Raw genomic sequence first — 20,686 nt, 5'->3', positions numbered from 1 at the left:
ACTTCAACACAGTCCCGTTTAACTCCTGGATGAACAGATTAACCATGTGAACACCCCCCCGATTTGGTTAATGTGTAGGGGTTTGGGGGAATTAAATGTGGGTGTGGGAAGGTGAAGTGGGGGCTGCAGGAAGGAGGAGGTGTAAGAAGGGGTGAAAGTAGGTCCCTTCTGCAATTGGTTGCAGCTCTAAGTGTCTCATTATGCAGCTTATTGTTCCTTTGTTGCATCAGCAGTATAAATACACCCCAGTGGGCCTAGAGGGTGACAATTTGGACAGAGTCACTCCTGTGAACAGACTAATCATCAGATTAAACAGCACAAACTCTAAGACAAGCAGGACTGCGGTGACACAAGGGAACTAGCAAAGCTTTAAAGTTGAGAACTGAGAAGCATCAAGCTCAAACTCTGTGTTTAGAATCGTAGTTTTGGACCCATTTTCTTTTTTTTTTATTTCTCCTGCTCAGCCAAGATGGATTCTGACGCTGGCTCCACCTGCAGCCGCTCTTCATCCCCAGACCTGGTGGTGGACGACTCAGCTGGGAGCTTCTTCTCCAACAAGATGTTCCAGACATACTGCCATGAAAGCAGAGCAGACAGCGAGACCAGCCACGGAAGGATGGGACGCTGCAGTGGCGAGGGTAAGACCAAGAGCAGGTCTGAACCCAACAAGGAGGAGGGGCAGGACCTGAGGCTGAAAGTCAACAGTCGTGAGAGGAAAAGGATGCACGATCTCAACCAGGCGATGGACGGCCTGAGAGAGGTCATGCCCTACGCTCATGGCCCCTCCGTCCGCAAGCTGTCCAAAATCTCCACCTTGCTGTTGGCCCGCAACTACATCCTCATGCTGTCCAGCTCTTTGGACGAGATGAAGAAGCTGGTGGGTGATGTTTATGGTGGCAGTGCTGCGATCCAGAGCCGCAGCGCTACCCACCCTGCCTCACGCCCTTCAATCAACCCTACAACAACAGCCCATCTCCCTCTCCATCCACTGGCCCAGTCCCTGCACTCCCTGGTGGTCAGCACGCCTTCCACTCTGCAGCATCATCACTCATCTTCTCCTGCTTCAGCCGCAGCACCGCATTCCCCTCCTACTGCCAGCTTCCTGGGCTTTCATGGTCCGGTGCAGGGCCTCCTGAAGGACCCCCTCCACTTGACCAGCTCGTACAGGCACTTCCCTGGCATGCCTTGCCCCTGCTCACTCTGCCAGCCTTTGCCCACAACTACCTCAACATTGCACAGCCTGACTATGAACAAGTGAGGGGAGGGGGGGGGTCCCTCTACCAAGCAGTTCACAGAAAAGTGTTCAACAAACTGAAATATTGGCTTGTGCCATCCTTTGTACATATTGTATATATCTCCTGTCTCCTGCCATGTTAACTGCTGCTATTTTCTCTCGATTTTATATAGAAATATTGTAAATGCACATGGGATTTTATCGCAAGAGCAAAGACTCTAATTTATCTGATATTTGTGGTGATGAGAAAAAAATGTCAGAAATGGAACCAATTGTGCAGGATTTCTATTTTCCTAAATTAAATCTTTTTTAATAATAACAACTCTTGTTTGCCTTGTTATTTTCATGAATGTGATCCTGAACTTTGGTCAGAAAAACAAGTCTTTTACACATGTACTCACACATCAGCTGTTTAAGAACCACACAGCAGCATCTACTTAACTAAACAGAAGGGGTTTTTATTGATGCTAAGAAAGACAAGGGAGCCATACAAAAACGGATGATTAGGAAAGGGTGTCATTGGTTGCTAACCAGCGTTGGACAGATGAACCTATTGAGATTAAAGGGGACAGAAGGGCGAGACAATACACCAGCAAAGAGGTTGAATGTGGCGCTCTTGAGCCAGGCGACCATCCATCTTCACCTCAACAGGGTGTAGGAGATGAAAGGACGACACAGGCGCCAGGAAGGCCCATCACTTTTGTCTGATGCAGACATAGCCATGTTCTTAGGTCCATGCCACACATTTGTCACTGTCTCATAACAACATGGACAGAGGCACACAAAAGGCAAATTTAAAGCAGAGGACACTCGAACAGAAGCTCCTGGTAAACCACACCAGATTCCTTTTTCCTTATTAATGAATATTTCCGATATTAGCAGCACAAATTTTAAAATTTGGTTGCAAATTTGGTTGCATTATTGTTAAAAAAAATGGGGTTCTCGCTGACCACTTAGACACAAACGCAGCTACTATACACACTGATTACCATGAACATGATTTAGTCAAACAAGCAGACAATGGCTGGCCTTCACTTAGCAACAAATCAAGCGTGTAAAATACATGCTTATCCTCCCACGGCTGACAGATGAGTTGGAAATCAGGGGAGAAATGAAGAGATGTAACATTCATTCTCACCCACCTCCCTTATTCCCCTCCCTCCTCCTTTTCCTGAAAGCCTTGAATAGGTCTTAACAATAGCCATGCGTGGGACACAAAGGCTGGGGGGGTCCACGCTCTCGTGCCTGAGACACAGACCCTCTCCATTCAATCTACATTTCATCATGGTAACAAGCGCTGTCGGGCCAAAAGGCCTGACACCCTCACTCACCACAAAGGCGGTTAGCTCTAATATATGAGGCTATTGACACTGTAAAGAGCCCCTGTCAGTACGGGGGGATTGTCAGCTGTGGGATGTCTCAGTGGGGGGAGGCAGCTGCCAGCCAAACCAAACGGCGGAGCTTCTGTCGTGGGGACTGGCGATGCAGCGTCACCTGGTCCCCGGTCCCCTGACACAGAGACCCTGGGTCCTCCCACAAGGCCACTGCTTTATTTGGGCACAGGTGGGAATGGGAAGCAGAACACATTGTGGAGATTAGTGGGGATCTGCCTCCTTTTGCTTTAGGTGGATAATTAGAGACAGTGACTTGTGCAAAGCTGGTGTTTCCTGATCGGCACCAGATGGTGTTAAGCCACGATACAGCATCAGCAGCCTGGTGTGTGTGTGTGCGTTTGTGGGTGTGATGACTGTGGTGTGTAATGGATATGCTTCTTAAATCATACAATATGGGCAGGTCCTCTGTGTGCCATTATGGACGGCCACTGCTGTCATCCCAGTGCTCTTTAGCATACGCTAACCAGCAGTGGCAGCTCTGGTTTTAGTCACAATGTTGTGCACAATTAACTCTGAAGATTAAACACAACAATACAGAAAAGGCTCATTTCAGCAACGGTGAAGGCAGCACTCAGATATGAAATGATAGCGTCAAACAGGGCTTTTGAAAAACGCTTTAGTAACCATTTACTAACTAAAATACTCTTTTATTTATCACATGACTTTAATCATTAATGTGTGACTACATCATATGTGATACCTGGTGTCGGTTTCAACCACTTCATTGTTCTGTGCATTCAAATATCATTTTTAATTCAAATCAACTGAAAACTAGAGATAAGTGTGACACATTTGACAGGTCTACAGTCTTCTGTCTCATAAAATAATTAAGATTATGATACTAAAACTTGAAAAAGTTGATTGATTTAAGCTCAGAGGCCTCGTGAAAAAAAACCTTGAGTGTATCAACAATGCAAAGGATGCAGCAAAGATAACACACATTCCCGCTTTGTGAATGAAATGGCATGCAAAAACATGCCGTGTGCATGTAGACAGATGGATAAGTTAACTGCTTCAGCTACCGATCAATATAGGAGTACTTGTCCCAACTTGGCTCTGCACAAACTGCATTGACAGCAGTAATTACGGGACTGAAAGAGCCAATTAAGGGGATTGGAGGGCTGGACAGAAGAGACATATTGCAGGACATACGCACGCATTGTGCAACGTCTGGATAAAGGGGAACCTCAATTAAGAGAATCCACACTTCCAGAGGCTTGTTGCCTGTTCTTCATTTTGTGCTCAGTAAAGCCCACAGCCCCCTTGTCACCCAGAATACTGATGAGGGAGGAAGCACAGCTGCTGCTGGGGCTCCACGCGCATATGTGATACGCTCACATGTGCGTAGTTCCACAGATGAACAGAGAGGAGGAGGCTCATGAGGGTTTCTGGCTGGAATTACTAAGCACTAATTAACCAGCATAATGGATCAAAAAGAAGAGAGAGAGGCTGGATACATGAGTTTAGTTATATGTACAGATTAGACTGATTAGAAGAGTTTTAATTAAAAGAAGATCACTTGTATATGTTTAAATTGCTGATGGATGGTTATTTCACTTAACTCCTGGTGCTTTCTGGTTGTTTTTATTTTTATAGAGACGAGACAGCACTCTGATAGCACATACCTCTACCAACACTAAAATCAAGATATAACATGTATTATATCTGCACCAAATGTGTTTTAAATTAATTTATCATACACATGATGATCTCTCTGATGATTAGCATTGCCCAATATGATTTCCAATAGTCTTCTGTGGCCCTCAAACACAACTCTGATCCACACGTTTTCCTTTTTTCCTCCTTAAAGGCATCTCTCCATCTATCTAAGAAAATTACGACTTCAACAGCTGTTACAAGAGATGTGGGAATATAAGAGCTCAACAGACTGTCAATACAAATCTTATTAGAACACATATGGGAAACGTACAATTTTAAAATAACAATTGTTTTCTATATTGTTTTCTTATACACAACCCTGGCAGAGTGAAACAATAACTAATGTTATTCATGAAACATGTGTTTGTCCATGTATATCTGCTGTGAATAACAAGTTACAACAACAAGTCTGAGTGACTTGTGACGTAATTAAGTAAAGTCACTGCACCTCTTTGATGTTGCCGTCCTGTTTGTTCTTCCGCAGCCACCATAGATGCATCTGTCAAATATTTGCTGGTTAGAAACTGATAAGAAACCAATATTTAAACCATAAACACGTCACTTCTCTCTTCACATGTGACGGTTATTATTTACCACAGAAAGGAAGTCATGTTGCCACGTGGTTTTTTTTCAGAGCCTTGCACAGGGAGGTGAGAGTTCAGTAAATACTGATGATGTCATCGACTGAAGATGGCTGAAGGGTGAGCGTGAACTCGCAGTTTTATTTGAAGTTTTCTAATATAATGTACCACAGAGCTCCGGTGCCACGCGCGTGTCGTGCTGCGCGTTGTGTTGTTTGTCTAATCGGATTCGGCTTTATCGTTTAATGTCAGCGTTGCGCTGTGTAGCCTCCGGATTCAGTCCAGGAAGTGCGTTTGTTTACCAAAACACAGCCTGGCTAGCGTTAGCTTAGCCTCCGTAGCCATGCTGTGCAGCAGCTGTAATTCCGCAATAACAACCATTGAGCCGTATGTGTGTTTTGTTTGTGAATGTGTAGCCTTACAAAAGTCTCACTGACGACCTGTTTTGGTTACACTGCCCTGATAACTGACGGTCGCTACCTCGTTTAGCATGCTAGTATACGTGTATGTGGACGCTAGCTTGAGAAAGACAGCGGCTAGCAGTCAGCGATGCTCCAGTGTCATTTGTAATATTTGATCGATATACAACGTCAGTCAGCTGTGGTGGTTATTGTGTGCTTTACTCTGGGGTTTGTGCTGCGAGCTGAAGCTGATGTTTGAATGTGTGTGCTCACAGAGAAAGCTGGTGGGGAGGCTGGCTTCAACAGAGCTACCAGGCCGTCAAAGACAAGGTAATCCACATCAGCATAGAGGAAATCAATGCGTCTTACTTTATCTTTAACTGCTCTCCTACATTTATAATGTCTCAGCTCATGTTTTTGAGAGAAATGTACCTTCAGCTTCAACCACTGCCATTGTTTTTGCACAGATTTAAGTGACAAGACACAGTGGTCACTTGGAAGAGTTGTAATTTAGGTAGATACTGCTGCAGCCTAAAGAAGTGTCAACATAAAACTGGCACAGTACAGTGTTGCAGAGGTACAAAGAAAAGGTAGATGATATAAAATGCATAGAGTGGGCAAAAACATCCAAAAATCAATATTTAACGTAGTAAAATTCCATAAATCTGAGGCAAGACATTGAATTGCACTCATGTGTTGTGTCTCAAAGTGATTTTGCATAGTGCATAAACATTATATCAAGATATACTGGATATTTGTGACATTGATATCAGAGAAAATTCTATTGTAACATATAATATTATTGAATTATTGCCTCATTCCTAGATAAACGTAAGGTCAGCTCAGCTACAGTGCAGGAAGTTTGAAGTTGCCTTTGTCATGTGTTAAAGCTGTTTCTATTTTTCAGCCTTTAATGTCATGTTGCCTAGCCCTTAAAAAACCAAAACTATTCTCATGAAGATGATGACGTTGAACGCTGTAATCCTAATTATATGTCTCTCTTCCTCACAGTCAACTGAGGCCTTAGAGTTTATAAAGCGTGACCTGACTGAGTTCTCCACTGTGGTGCAACATGACACAGCCTGCTCCATTGTGGCTACAGCCACGGCTGTCAAAAACAAACTGGCCGTAAGTTGAACCCCTCACTTGGGTCATTGATTGTGATCTCCCAGCACGTGTTGCTTTCGTACGAACTGACAGTAACTGTTGTTTGTTTTCAGGCGGAAGGCTCCTCAGAGGCCACAGAAAAGGTCAAGAAGAGCCTCTCTAGTTTCTTGGGAGTCATAACAGACACACTCGCACCACCCCCTGATAAAACCATTGACTGTGATGTCATCACATTGGTGGCAACAGCAGCAGGAACCACGGAGCTTTACGACAGTTCCAAGGTGAGCTTGAGTATGGACTTGAGAGTTTTTGTGACAGACGGTGATGTGTTTTTTTTCTGGCCTGGTGTGAAAGACACGTGAATGGAAAATCTTGTATCACAATATGTTGATTCAGGGCTGATGTAGTTGTAAGAGGTTGCAGGACCAAGGACGTCAGCACAGGATGTGCTTTTTGATGCAAAGCAGCAACAGCTAAGCATTTGTTTTCCTTGCAGGCGCGTCTCTACAGTTTGCAAGCTGATCCTGCTACATACTGCAATGAGCCTGATGGTAAGACATCCCCATTCTTGGGTTTTGAGTTAACTTGGTCATTGTTACTGCTGTTATGGCTCATTAAGTTTGTGTTATCTGACTTTAAAAGCTGCCTTTTCCATTTTATTCATCCATATTGTGTGACTTTAATGCTACTAATCTTTTAAATTTGTACACTTACTGGTTTACACATGTCTGTGTATTTAAGGTGTATTTTAATTAGAAGTTAATTTTGTCCAGGGCCACTTGAGCAGTTTGACAACTGGCTCTCCATCTTCAGTTTGGAAGATAAGAAAGGAGAAATCTCTGAGCTTCTGGTCAACAGTCCCTCTATACGAGCCCTTTACACCAAAATGGTATGCACAGATGCTTTTGTCATCCATTACTTTTACTGATTTTGTCCATGAATATTAATGTAAATGAACAAGCCAGATAATTACTTATAGATTTGTTCTTGTGTTCTTTTTCATCTGCAGGTGCCAGCGGCTGTAGCCCATTCAGAGTTTTGGCAGAGGTATTTCTACAAAGTTTTCCAGTTGGACCAGGTAATCATGCTGTGTAATCAACTGCTGACTAACCTCAAGGTGTCATTTATCTGCTCAGTAACCCTCAGTACATTGTCTCTGGTGCCACCTGCTGACCAGTTGTGGAGCTATTTTTCATTAGTAATTTTAAGGGCACAATCATGAGTCATTACATTTTTGCCCAAACATAAAGAAATGGTTGTATCTCAAGTTTAACCTGCTAGATGTTGATTTGTTGTAGCCTAAAAAATCAGTGCAAGTGGCTCCACTTGTCTGCTGTGCATTTGAAAGCATTAAACATGAATTATATCATCTTACTTAGGCAATACTATTGTACTGGCAGTGTGTTAATGGCTATGAAAGATGTGTGATGGAAAAGTGTGGGGTTTTGTAACAAGGAGAGCAAATGTGAAACCATTTCATTACATAGTTAACCAAAATTATGCAAAAGACAGAGTGCAGTTCTTTTTCTGTTATTGAAAATATTAAAAGTTCACTCTGATTGTGTCTTTTAGGAGGAGGCGAGGAGATTAGCACTGAAGCAGAGAGCAGAACAGCCTACCTACACAGAAACCCTTGGCTGGGAGGAGGAAGAGGAAGGTAAGTTAGTCTCACTCACGGTGTGTAGAAGGAAAAAACGAAGAGAAATTTGAAATCATTCACTTACACTCTTTGTCTTTTACGTTCAGATGACTTCCTTGGTACCACGTCGTCATCTCAGTTCAACTTCACCCCTCCACTGGACAACACCTCGACACAGTTCCTCACGACTTCGACAACTCCCACAGCACCGGCCCTGCTGAGTCCCGTCCTGTCTCCGAGTGAAGAGCGCGACGCCACGCTCTCGGTGAGCAGCGACAGCGTGAGCCTGCCCACGCAGGTGGAAGTGCGGCCGGAGCCCAGTACCGCGGAGCTGGCCGACAAACTGACAGAAGCTCATTTGGAAGATGTAGATGTAGAAACGACGCAGGAAGAGCAGAAGCCTGAAAAGAGTGACTTACCTCCTGAGGCTGAAGTGCAGGCTGTAACCCAGCCGGAGGTTCCTGTCGACGGGCCGTCAGTGAGGAAGGCCGCTTCCAAACCAGAGGCGACGAAAGAAGACGGGCCACAGGACCTCAGAGTGTTTGAGCTCAACTCTGACAGCGGCAAGTCTACGCCATCTAACAATGGCAAGAAAGGTACAGTGACTTCACTTTTTTTCTAATGGCTGATCAGTGATCAAGTTTTTGTTATGGTTTGGGAGTAAAATAAACCTTAAAGCTCCAGAGCGAGAGAGGGAGAGACCTATGTGCTGAGTGCAACAGAGCGAGCAGAGCAATGAATCAAAGACAAGACGAGTATTTTCAAGACAGTGACATGAATAGTAGAGTGTCAAGACGAGGAAGAGGTGGAAACTTTTCATGGCCGCTTATTGTTGTTTCCAGTACAATGGTTTTTAGTGGTCTCGCTTGCCTCCGTCACTGGTGACGTAAAACACGTCGAATGGAACTTAAAAAACAAAAACTGGCACAGAGAGAGAGAGAGGGCGTCACACAGAGCGAGTCATGTGGAGATGATGTGCTTCATCAGCATTATGTTATGTTAAACTTAATTGGCAATGGGTTTAACGCAGTGGGCATTCATTTATATTTAAAGTCACGCGCTGCTGCTTTAACGGGATTTATATGACAATCAAATTTCCCACCGTATCAGCTTAAAAGAAGCAGGAGTGTGTGTGTGTGTGTGTGTGTGTGTGTGTGAGTGAACGTCGCAGAGAGTTCCTTATTTATTTCCCCTCCCTCCAGGGTCGAGCACTGACGTGAGCGAAGACTGGGAGAAAGACTTTGACCTGGACATGACGGAGGAGGAAGTCCAAATGGCGCTTTCTAAAATAGAAAACTCCGGAGAGGTGAGTGTCAGCATTTGTGTCACATGGGGAATAATTTGGGAACATTTGGGAATATTTTACAAATGTGTATATTATATTTTTCCACAGCTGGATGAAGACTGGGAGAACTGGGAATGAGAGCCACTGCAACACCGACTCTGTCCCGCCATTACAGCTAGTTCTCGGCAGATGAACCATGCTTAATGTGTTTTAAACTCTTTGTCCACACTGTCGCCATGTCATGATTGTCAGTAGGGGATTTTTTCTGACGGGTTTGGACCATATTGGTGAACCTGTTGAAGAGAGAGAGAGAGAACACAACAGGAAGACCAAGGCAATAAGAATTAGACTGCTCCTTCAGCTAGCAAGGGTTAATGACTCCGGTGTTGACTATTTCTTGGAGTAATTTCTAACTTAGAGCCTATGACACAAGTCATGGACAAGGTTGTAATCATTCTGACTTTCAAGCCTAAGGAAATGCAGTGATAGGGCAGAATGTGATACGTTCCATAGCAGCAGAGGAAGAGCTGTTTTCCCCACTTTTCTTTTTGCCATTAAATACCTAAATAATCTGATATATACAGTACTGTGTAAAAGTCTTAGGGCACCATCGGCTTTGTAGTTTGTTTTTCTGTCAAATTCTTTAATCACTGGCATTTGAATTGTAATGATATGACTGAAAGTGGCTCTTGTGTATAACAGCAAGCTGTCGATGAGCTAAAGTTTTACCAGTAACACAAAATTAGTGGTCGCTGCAAAAGGGTGTCGTTATATTTCAAATGTTAGGGTAGGTGACAGTAAATGCTTGACACGCTAACCTGGAGAAGCAGTTTGTTATTTTAGAAGTGCATACATGTTTCTGGATGTGATCCAATACAGTGATTAATACACAATTTGACTTTATGGTCATTAAAACAACCCTAAGACATTTGCACAGTCCTGTGTTTAAAGAGTATTTTTTAGGTTGGGTAATGATTTAAATGCAGGCTGCACAATAGCCATAAACTCTAATGCTGCTTCTCACTTTTTCTAAGCAAGTGATTTTTGGAACGACAGTGATTGATTTAAATCCGCTTTCTTTTTCGTCTGTAATATGCAAGTGAATTTCTTTCAAAATCAAAAAGGAGAACTCTTTGGCCTTCATTCACAGAGAGCGACTTGTTTTTGATTCACTCCTAACGCTAGAGATAACACAGGCGTGTGGTCATGTTATCCAAATATTTGTGTTGTAAGTAGGTCGCCAAAAAAAACACAACCATCATCTGTTCTTTTCCCCTCTCTCTCTGTCACACTGTGATTAATTGAAGGCTACGCGTTCCTCTCCGTCACTTTAAGTTCTTATTCGGGTAAGAGGGAATTCATCAGTTATCACTAGTTATTGAGAGAGAAGTTCTATTTGACCCGTTAAAGCAAATTGAAACGGGTCGTGACGTAAAAATGAACTCGACTTGAGATTGAGAGTTATTTACACAAATAGCTTTGTTTTTTTTAGTTTCCCTCTTGGCTCCTGTTTTGAAATGACAGAGTTCGGCGGGCTGTGTGCCAAATAGACAAAATAGCGACGTGAGCATGCTCCATGCTTTTCTAATTTCCCGTGCCCTCATTTGTAATGTAGCTGAGAAAAAAAAGCCAAGAGCCTAGAAGTGTAATATTTATACTAAAAATAAATGCTTAATTATTGTATTATGTGCTTTGGATTGCATGTCTGTGCAATAACATGATGCAAACCTTGTGCAGATAGTTACCGTTGAGTTCTATGTTTTTTGTTTTTTTGTTTCTGATAAAGACATTTGCTTGTGTTGCATGTCTGTTCTTCTCTGTTGTGTAATTCCTGTCACATCCACACTCTGGACTAATCAAAGCTGTTCGACACACATCTGTTTTCCAAGCTGTTAAAGTTCTGTTTTTTGTTTTCTTTTTAAAGTCAAAGTATTTCACTCTATTTTTCAAATGATCATCATTAAAGGATTCATGGCAAAAACAAAACAAAAAACAACCCCAGTGTGGTGTGTTGGAAGCAGACATTGGCGACACAAGCATTATAATTAGCGGCGCACTGAGTTTCTTCAATTACAGTGTGAGCGACGCACAGGAAATCACCGCTCATACCAAAAGTGTTTGCTCATACCACCACCTAATGTGCACTCCGCTTCCACAATGTTTGGCTACTGTGTAGAAACACATTTTTTTATGTTGAAATTAAAATAAAAACCATAAAGAATTTGTTTCCCAAAACTACTTAAAGTTGGTTAATTGCCGTTTGTGCCCCTGTACAGATTTATACAGCAAGAAACTCCCAAATATGGATAAAGATAACATTATTATGTTTTAGATTTTAACGTGAAGTCAAAACACAGTTAGAATTCAAACAGTCTGGTTTGCTTTCATTGAAGCTGAACTATATTTCACACCGAGCAAAGTTCTCAAACCCATGACTTTGTTTTTGTGCATCTGTCGTATCATCACACGGAAATATCTGAGTTTTCAACACATTCCTCCAAAAATGCTGGTAACAACCACACGGGTCACTGAGGCTTCAAAAAATTCCAATCTTTATGTGTCCAAGATTCATTTTTTGTTCTTTTTTTTGTGACGCTGGCCTGCAGTACAGTGAAAATATCACATGATGGCGCTGTAGCTCTATTTAGGCATCGCCCATCAAAAGCTGCCACTCCTTTTCTTTCAGCTGCAGCATCCATCTCACAGACAGAGGCCACATGTGTGTGCTCATCACCAGACATTAACACATGAATAAACTGATTTCTCCAGATTTCAAAGATGTTTTTAAACTCACAGAATCTCTCGGTTTGCTGTTAATCTGATGAATGAAAGGAAGCGTCAGTGAAAATGCTCTTTGTGGTGACATCAGCTGGGCTAATGTAGGTCACAGTGCAGGAACACCTGTGCCACACACAACAAAGTAAAGATGGCCGCTGCCTGCTGCACACGGCGAGGGCGTGGTTGTGAACGGGAGTGATGGCGACGCCACGTGTCATTCGGTTACTGCGATGTGTGACCACAAGTCAATTATTCATCTATTACTTAATTAACCAGTTGTTTAAATATACACAATTATAATTTCTGAGATTCCAGATGATTCTTGGATTTGAATATGTTCTGGTGTATGTTTTTAGTTTTTAATTTAACCAGGAGATTAAGAAACTTTTAGTTTCCAGTCTTTCTGCAACATCCATCCATCTATCTATCTATCTCCTACCGCTTTATCCTCCACAGGAGGGTCGTGGGGGGAGCTGTGGGCACATCCTGCACAGTTTGCCGGTCCATCACAGAAACACACATAGAGACAAACACCCACCCACTCTCACAATCACACCTATGGTCCATTCAGAGTGTCCAAATGACCTAATCCCCATATTGCATGTTTTTGGACTGTCGGAGGAAGCCGGAGAACCCGGAGAAAACCCACGCACACGCGGGTAGAACATGCAAACTCCATGCAGAAAGACCCTTGTTCCACCTGGGTCGCGACCCCGGGTCTTCTAACCGCTACACCAGCCGTGTGGCCCCTGCAACATATTCCATGCAGAAGGTGCAGAATGGACAAAAGCCCTTTTACCCCAAGGATCAGCACTTCTCTGTGTGATTAAGGTACAAATGTAGGTCGGCAGTAGTCCGTGTAGTGCCTTATATATGCAGTAAGTATACCAATCATTGATCCTTTGCGACAGTAGTCAATCACAATGATCTCCTCTATGACAGTAAACTGCATTTCTTTGATTTATGGACAAAAATGTTTATGTTGTGCATTTTTCTGCACTTTCTAAATGAAACAACCGATCAGTCAATCATGAAAATAACCGACAGATATATCAATAATCAATAAAACAACTGTTAGTTGCAGTCGTATACGATGTCAGGACTAACACAGCATCAGACCAAAGGAAAGATGAACGCCGGACGTTTTAATGGATGAATAAAACCTACAAAACTTCCTCTCTTGTGAGTATTCAATAAAAAAAAGTATGACTCTAAACACAAAGGCCGTGTTTCTGCAGCTGTAATGACACAGTGACACAGAATGATCTCATGTGCCTTCACCGCACTGAACTGTGTGCATACCTTTAATAAAAAAACCCACAGATCACCCTCTCACCCTCTCACCCTCTCACGCTAATGTCTTCCACACATGCTGCCCTGACTGCACGGACACAGACACCATATACGTTACATTCATCCCCACTCTGTTCCCACTCGGAGGCCTGAGTCAGCAGAAAGGCTGTAAAGGAATTTCCTGTCGAAGCCGAGCGCTCCCTCAGCCTGGCACTACACGTGTGCGTGTGTGTGTGTGCATGTGTGTGTGTGCATGTGTGTGTGTGTGCGTGCGTGTGCGTGTGTGCTTCACATTTCCACCAGCTTTCACCAGTGTCATGTACAGATCATTTCACAGACAATGAGGAGGGAGGACGCCAATCAGGCTGTGGAGAGAAATATGTCCCTCCTGAGGATCTCTGCTAAATCACCACCCCTCCCTCTCCCTCCTCCTCCCCCTCCTCCTGCCCCCCCCTGCACCCCCGACCCCCTTCCTCTTGTAATCCATCCTTGAACAAACGCTTTCTCCATCTTTTTTTTCACTTTCTTTCCAGCTCTGGTCCACACAGACGCACGATCGTCAGTGAGTCACACATGTACACTTCTACGACACAAACGCACACACACACACACACAGAGAGAGAGAGGGAGAGTCGGGATGAGGTCATTGTATTAAGAGCAAGTATTATTCTCTGCACCCTAAAGGGAGAAACCCTGTAACCCCTCTGCCTTTCAAAAAGCACAAAAGACTCCCTCTGAGGGAGGAGGCAGCCTCTTATGGAATGTGTTACCAGGGTTTTCAATAATGACCGGCCTCCACATTCACACCCTTTCTGTTTCTGTTTCTCTGTGTGTGTGTGTGTGTGCATCCCTGCATCTGTGCCCTGTGTACGCTCCGTGTATGTCACATTATGAGATGATATACACGCGCGCTTCATTTATCCTGACGTTCGCTGTACCCGCTGATAGGAAGTGACATCTTTGTGTGAACTGTGTGTCCAACAGTTTCCACTCTGTTGCCACAAAGAGAGAGGGAGAGAGAGAGAGAGAGAAAGTATGGATCTATGTGAGGGGAAAGAAGACGAAGAAGAAGAAGAAGAAAAAAAAAAAGGGACTCTTGAGATGCCTCAGGATTTTTCCATGACAAACCATCGCCTTTCCCAATGTCGATGGTGGGAACTGGCCATTTTGTTTGTATGAAGCGGTGTCTGGGAGGAATGCGGGGTTTAGTCGGGGAGGGGGGAGGAGAGCAGGGGGGAGAGCATGATAACTCCCACTCCATTCAGATTTATGGTTAAGACAGAGGGGCTCCTCTGGATGTGTGTCAGGGGACCGGGAGAAGACCGCCCCTCTACTCCAGGCCTGCCAAAGCAAATGTTTGGTCGAACAAGCGCTCACTATTCTGTACATCAGTCTCTGTCTTTCTCCTTCTGTGTGCGTTGGTCTCTCTCTCTCTCTCTCTCTCTCTCTCCCTCTCTCTCCCTCTCTGCCATCATATGGGAAAGTGAGTTGTCCTGTGAAGCTCTTGCACGGCACATTGTGTCACGTCTGCACTGGGATATGGTTTTGAGTTCAGAATCGTGTGTGGATATCTGAACAGTCCTGCTCAGGTCGAGACTTTCTTCTTCTTCTGTCTACAATAAAGATTAAAACAGATTAAGGACATTGTTAGGTTCATCCGTCCAGTCTCAACACAAGCATGTTATCAGCCAGTGTCATGGCAACCACTCATTAGTGTGCATTAGTGTGAGACGACTGACAGACAGGCAACAGTGACGATAACTCCAATAACCACTTGTTACTTGTATCTGTGAATGCACACAACATAAACACCTTCATCCAGGAAGAATCCTCATTGACACAAACGTCAGCAGCACATTCACATTCCTCTACAAAGCATCATAAAATCGTGAGTTAGTTTAAACATCTACGGCCAAGTCTGCGTGACTCAGTTATTCAGAGTGAGATCATGACTTCAAGCTGACGGAGCAGGAGCTTAGCATGAGATTAAAGGTCAAATAAAGGGTTTAAACTCAGTCCCTGACTCTGAGTCTCAGTGAGGTTTGATGCTCAGGGTGTAAACGGATCAACAGACGGATGCACCTTTACAGTTCAGGTGTGTGCGACCACAGAACTCAGTGAGGAAGAGGTTGATCCGGCCACATGACATGACTGCTTTCACACTCTAAACCTGCTTGCAGCCGTCTTGCTTTCACCGTGCGATATTCCTGTGGCCTCCATCTGCCTTTGACATCAATTGAATCACTTCCTGTGTGCAGTGTGTGAACGTCGCCAGGCAACAAGAGATCTAAACACTCCTGTTTACTGAGAAACACAGAGAGAGTTGTGTGAAATCATGAGTGTAAGAGACGTTTTTTTAAATCTCTCTTCAAAACCCACCTGTGTGCAACACACGGACCTCAGCTGCTGTCGTTTTATTCTCGTCTCCAGTTCTTTAAACCGCTCTGAGTGTTCCGGTCCCTTCTGTCCTCTCCTTTTCATTACTGTCCCATTCATTCATTCTTTCATTTCATTTATTCCCAGTCTTCTCTGCTCTGGGACACTAGCAGACCCATTCATCTCTCTCTGTCTCTGTCTCTGTCTGTCCCTCCCCGGTGTAATCAGAGGACCACACACTCCCGCCTTTCATCTGATGTGTGGTGAACTCAAGGTGAGATTGTTTTAACGGTGAAGACGACAAAGTGTCCGTCATTGTGTCGATGAAAGACTGTCATGCTCATCATGTCACCTTCAGCATTTGCTGCGGCCCATAAATTGTTTATAGAGCCAATTTTTGGCCGTTATATTTGGCTGCTTTTCTGTTTTCACTCAGATAAAAACAAAATTGTTTAACTTAAATAAACATCTATAGAACAACGCTCTGTACTGTAGTGTCCTGCATTTTACCAAGGTTCTGACAGCATAACAAGTGTAAAATGATGTTAATCAGCCAATTCATGAAATAAATAATGGTACCTAAACTGATAATTAAAAAAAATTTCTTCAAAAAATGATTATACGGTTTATATTTAGTGATTATGATCAACTTCATTATATCTGCTGTCTGCAGTGAATGATGCAAAACAACAAGAGTCTCGATGTGTGGAAGAGAGAGATAGAGGATCTAAGAGGTGTGTGTTTGTGTGTGTGTGTGTTTTTATGTAAGAAGTAAAAAGGGAACACAGAATCATGGCTAATCCTAATCCTGGCCTGCGATTGTGTCTGGTGTCGACCCCCACTGTGGAAAGTCATTTCTAGGTCTGAGCTGGTGAAGGGCTCGTCTGCTGCCACAGGTCAGCCAAACCTGCTGATCCTGGCTCGGCTGCTGGCCGCCCCTGGAGAGCTCTCTCCTCCTCCTCCTCCTCCTCCTCATCATCGTCCCAATCCAGAGGATCTGCTTGACTGTGTAAGAGTGCCATCTGCCCTTCGACAAGATTACACAGTGCACTGGGCCAAGAAATCCTCCTGCACAGCAGATTAAATATGAAATATAGGGCAGGAATTGTGCTGCTGCGTGTCCAGTTTTGAAAGCTTTTGTCTGCAGGTGTGTCTGGATTTGTGACTCTCTGCGGTTGCTTTTTGTTGATGTTTTTGTTTTTGTGCCAATCCTGTAGTAGAGCAAAACACCTCACCGCCCTCTTCTCTTTAAACATTAATGAACGCCGTTAAATTCCCACCTTTGCACTGTTTATTTACTAAAGTTGATTTTATCCATGAGAGAGAGAGAGAGAGAGAGAGAGAGAGAGAGAGAAAAGGGAGCGAATCAACAGAACTGAGAGCAAGCAAAGACTGGAAACGGTTACTATGGAAACTGTTCCTTTCTTTCCTCACCACTGGTCCCTTTGGAGTCGCACATTTTTGTGTAACAGTGGGTACAAATTAGCGCCACCCACCGCCTCGTATTCTTCCACACAGTAGTAATTACTTGGAAACTGTCACTGGGAATCCTTGTGATAACTTGAGTGAGAGTTCAGTCGATGCCGGGACTCACTGCCCTCATAGATCTCCGTCGTCTTTCACTGGGAACAAAACGCCGCTCTTTCAATGCACTTTGAAGTGAGAGCGCATCAACGCGGACCACTTCCATGGGATTCCTCAAACCTTCGCTTCCTGTCCCGAGTGTGTGAATGAGAGTCCTCATCGGGCTGTGAGAGTGTGTGGAGAGGAACCATGAAAGGAGGGAGGTGTCATCTCAGAGAGGCCTTTCTTCACAGAGCTTGAAACAATCCAGATCCCAGAACCCTCACGTGTGTGTGTGTGCGTTCTACAGTTTCCTCTGGCCACAATGATCTGAATCATCAAGTTTCTTTTGTTTCATCTTTTCTTCTTTCCTCGTTTATTCTGCAGAGATTCTCTCTGTCCTCTCACCCCCTCCTCACCCCCTCCTCACCCCTCCTCACCACCTCTGGCTCATTACTCCCTGGATGCCGAGCCGTTTTCACTGAGTGCCCATTTGTGGATTAGTCACCAAGAAATCTTGTGGTACAATTGAATTGCCAGTGGTCACAGAGGTTTCACTCACAGCTGAGGCATCTGGAGAATGCCCTTCTTAAGCAGCCAGTCACGACCCCGGCACACAAAGACAGCCTTCTCCATTGCCCTTGTTGCCCCGGAGGCAAATACTGCCAGTGCTGGCTCTTTGTCTGCTTCTGATGATGTTGTTCGTTGACGGGACAATCTAACACATCCACGAGAGTCCTTTTGAAACGATGCTACACTCATTCCTCCTGTTTTTTTGTCTTTACACTACAGGACGCTGTGATTCCTGATCGGCCTCCGTCCACCACTGAGCAGTCGGAAGAATTTCCAACATAAAGATTTACTTACAGCTCCGAGCGAATGAAAGAGGATCCAGGTTTCTCTGGTGTGCCGGGAATCTAATTTCAGCAAATTGACCAATTTAAGTCCTTTGTATAAAATGTCACATGTTCTTCAGGACTGAACATTGAGCGACTTATCACAGGTTTGAAGTAACTCAACGCTACACTGGCTTAGATACGGATCTTTAACATGTAACGTGTCATTAAAGCAGTTTTCAGAAAATGCAAAATACACGTATCCTTAATGGTGTCAAAACATGATTTCGAGCTAATCGCTAATCGCCACATGTCAACATTAAACTAATGACATTGGTGCATGCATCTTTATGTATTATATTGTTGTTGTTTCCAAACAGAGTTTTGTTTTTACACATTTGTAAAACTTCTAAAACTCGTGTCAATAACTGGTATCACCAGATGTGTTAGCATGTTAGCATGCCAGCTCCAAAAACTCTTGATACAAGATGTCTTCTTCCAGCGAGTCCTGGTCACGATAGATACAAATAGTAACAGAGACGAGACAATTCCAGATATAAAACTCGCAACAGAACATAAAAGTTAAAAGGAGGTCATTAAAAGAGAGATATACTAAAGTGCAGATTTATACAGGCCATACCAACATGATCCTTAAAGAGGTTTCGTAAAACAACGGCATGTTTCTTTCATGATCCACGGTCCATAAAGCGACTTTGAATGTGTTTACAGAAGGTTCAAGTGTCTGCGGCTCATTCCATGTCCACACTGCACAGAAGGAATGAGCAGTTTTACCAAATTCTGACTTCATTCTGGGAACTTTAGACCTGGTGCTGTACGACAAGAGGCTGGAAACATAGAAGCTACAAAGAAGACGTTCTTTCCAAGCTTATCCCTCTGCTAAATGCTTAAATGTAGATGTAGAAACATACAGAGGAAGTTTACCTAACATGTTCCTCCTCTGGTTAAGAGAAACCCACAGATTCATATGAAATACAGCGTATCGCAGCGTGAGTCCAGTTTCTGAAGATGAGACGACGCTGATAAGAATGAACACTGTACCATTCCCTTTCTTGCCTATAGATGAGGGGACTCTTTCTCTACAGTGGTCAAAAAGAGAAATGAGTCATGTACTTGGTTTTTCTTCAATTCAAAGTCAGTTTGAGTGAGTTCATGCAGGAATCACCACACTCACACTACGATGGTCCATTCAAACAACACTCTCCTCCATCACTAATATCATGCTACACCAGCGCTGCCTCACACTGCTAAAAATCCATCGTCTTCATCGTCATCGTCTGGGCTTAGTCTTACAGGGCGCCCCCTGTTTGCTGAACACTGTATTTCATTATTACACTTGTTACAATAAATGATTTAATCCTGTTCACCGAAGCACTGGACACACACACACAATTTTTGGGAGAGTTAAAAAAAAAAGAAGAAGAAAGAAGCGAGTCAGAGAATCACCAGAGTCATTAGTATTCGTCCTGCACACACTGTCTGCTCCAAATTCTTTGGCAAAGCGTCCTGTAGTTAATGAGGTAGCTGTGTGCGGACCAAAGTGAGAGACTGACCATGCAACCACCACACACACGCGCACACACACACACACACAGACAGACAGACAGACAGACAGACCTTAACGGGGTCCTCAGACGTTTTATTACCCGGTTTTATTTCCCCTTTTACAAAGAAACACATTTATATTCATAGTGCTGATACTAAAATAAATACCAAGTCCTTTAAAGGTTAATGAAATAGCTCTGGCGTCCTCCAACTACCACCATCATCATCATCATCATCATCATCACCACCCTGCCTACCACTGGTTGCCATGGCAATGCACCCACTGTTGATTTATGCTGCAGATAATTAGGTGCAAATATGACAGAGCCCACAGGTGTGAACACGCACACAGACAAACACACACGCACGCACACACAGACACACACACACACACACACACACACACACACACACACATACAGAGAGAGTGCAAGAGAAACTCATTATCAAGTGGTTTTGCTTCCTAGATGTAATATCCTCTACATCATCATCCTTCATTCTCTTTCAGAATGGCAACTCGGCCGGCTCTCTGTGCAGATACACTCTCTGTCGTTGACACACACACACACACACAAACAGACAGACAGACAGACACACACACACACATGTCTGTTGCCTGCCAGGCATGAAGCCCTGCCTCCATTACTCTGCAGAAATCAGCAGCGTCCCTTTGTTGTGGAGGAAGGCGGAGCCAGTGCACAGAGCCTGGTCTTCCTCTTCATCAGCAGGCTGTTTGCGGCCCACTGCAGCTCACTAATCCTGTTCTAGGCTCCCTGCACCTCAGGGTCCCATTGAGAGTGTGAAACTAATCCAGCCAAATGGGTTTCATCAAGTGAAATGGAAAGGTAATGATACCTCTGGCTCTCTGGCCCACTCTTTTTCCTCTTTTCCTCTCCTCCTCCTCCTCCTCCTCCTCCTCCTGCTGTCCCTGGTGTTTGGAGAGGCTCCAGGTTAGGGCTGAACACGAGCAGGTGGGG

General features: G+C 44.0%; 3 protein-coding genes across 7 annotated transcripts in view; 2 read left to right on the top strand and 1 right to left on the bottom strand.

The window, feature by feature from the left end:
* Positions 1-8,210, bottom strand: part of fndc5a (fibronectin type III domain containing 5a) — an 83,197-nt gene extending 74,987 nt beyond the window's left edge. For 2 of the 4 annotated variants that reach the window (XR_009233734.1, XM_058614811.1), the window contains exons 1-2: positions 4,882-5,113; positions 4,736-4,786 (exon numbers count right to left, since the gene is read on the bottom strand). Coding sequence is in view for 2 of the 4 variants with exons in the window: in XM_058614811.1 (XP_058470794.1) it covers positions 4,736-4,786 (51 nt within the window). In the remaining 2 variants the exon portion in view is untranslated. The other 2 variants (XM_058614814.1, XM_058614812.1) reach the window with 2 other exon arrangements.
* On the top strand, positions 259-1,556 carry olig4 (oligodendrocyte transcription factor 4). The gene has a single exon (XM_058614810.1). It carries the CDS (start codon positions 470-472, stop codon positions 1,256-1,258), a length of 789 nt encoding a protein of 262 aa, XP_058470793.1. The 5' UTR covers positions 259-469; the 3' UTR covers positions 1,259-1,556.
* bsdc1 (BSD domain containing 1) lies at positions 4,830-11,104 on the top strand. 2 transcript variants are annotated; one of them, XM_058614809.1, is made up of 11 exons: positions 4,830-4,988; positions 5,545-5,599; positions 6,281-6,397; positions 6,490-6,657; positions 6,873-6,927; positions 7,150-7,265; positions 7,386-7,454; positions 7,949-8,033; positions 8,123-8,611; positions 9,218-9,321; positions 9,409-11,104. In XM_058614809.1, the coding sequence occupies exons 1-11, from the start codon at positions 4,978-4,980 to the stop codon at positions 9,436-9,438; spliced, it is 1,299 nt and encodes a 432-aa protein (XP_058470792.1). In that variant the 5' UTR covers positions 4,830-4,977; the 3' UTR covers positions 9,439-11,104. The 2 variants fall into 2 exon arrangements, with proteins under 2 accessions (XP_058470792.1, XP_058470791.1); XM_058614808.1 differs by lacking the exon at positions 4,830-4,988 and adding an exon at positions 5,197-5,255.
* The last annotated feature ends 9,582 nt before the right edge of the window (positions 11,105-20,686 follow it).

This window comes from Solea solea, chromosome 18 (genome assembly GCF_958295425.1).
Source record: "Solea solea chromosome 18, fSolSol10.1, whole genome shotgun sequence".
NCBI classification, from domain to species: domain Eukaryota; kingdom Metazoa; phylum Chordata; class Actinopteri; order Pleuronectiformes; family Soleidae; genus Solea; species Solea solea.
This window is presented reverse-complemented; position numbering and strand designations above follow the sequence as displayed.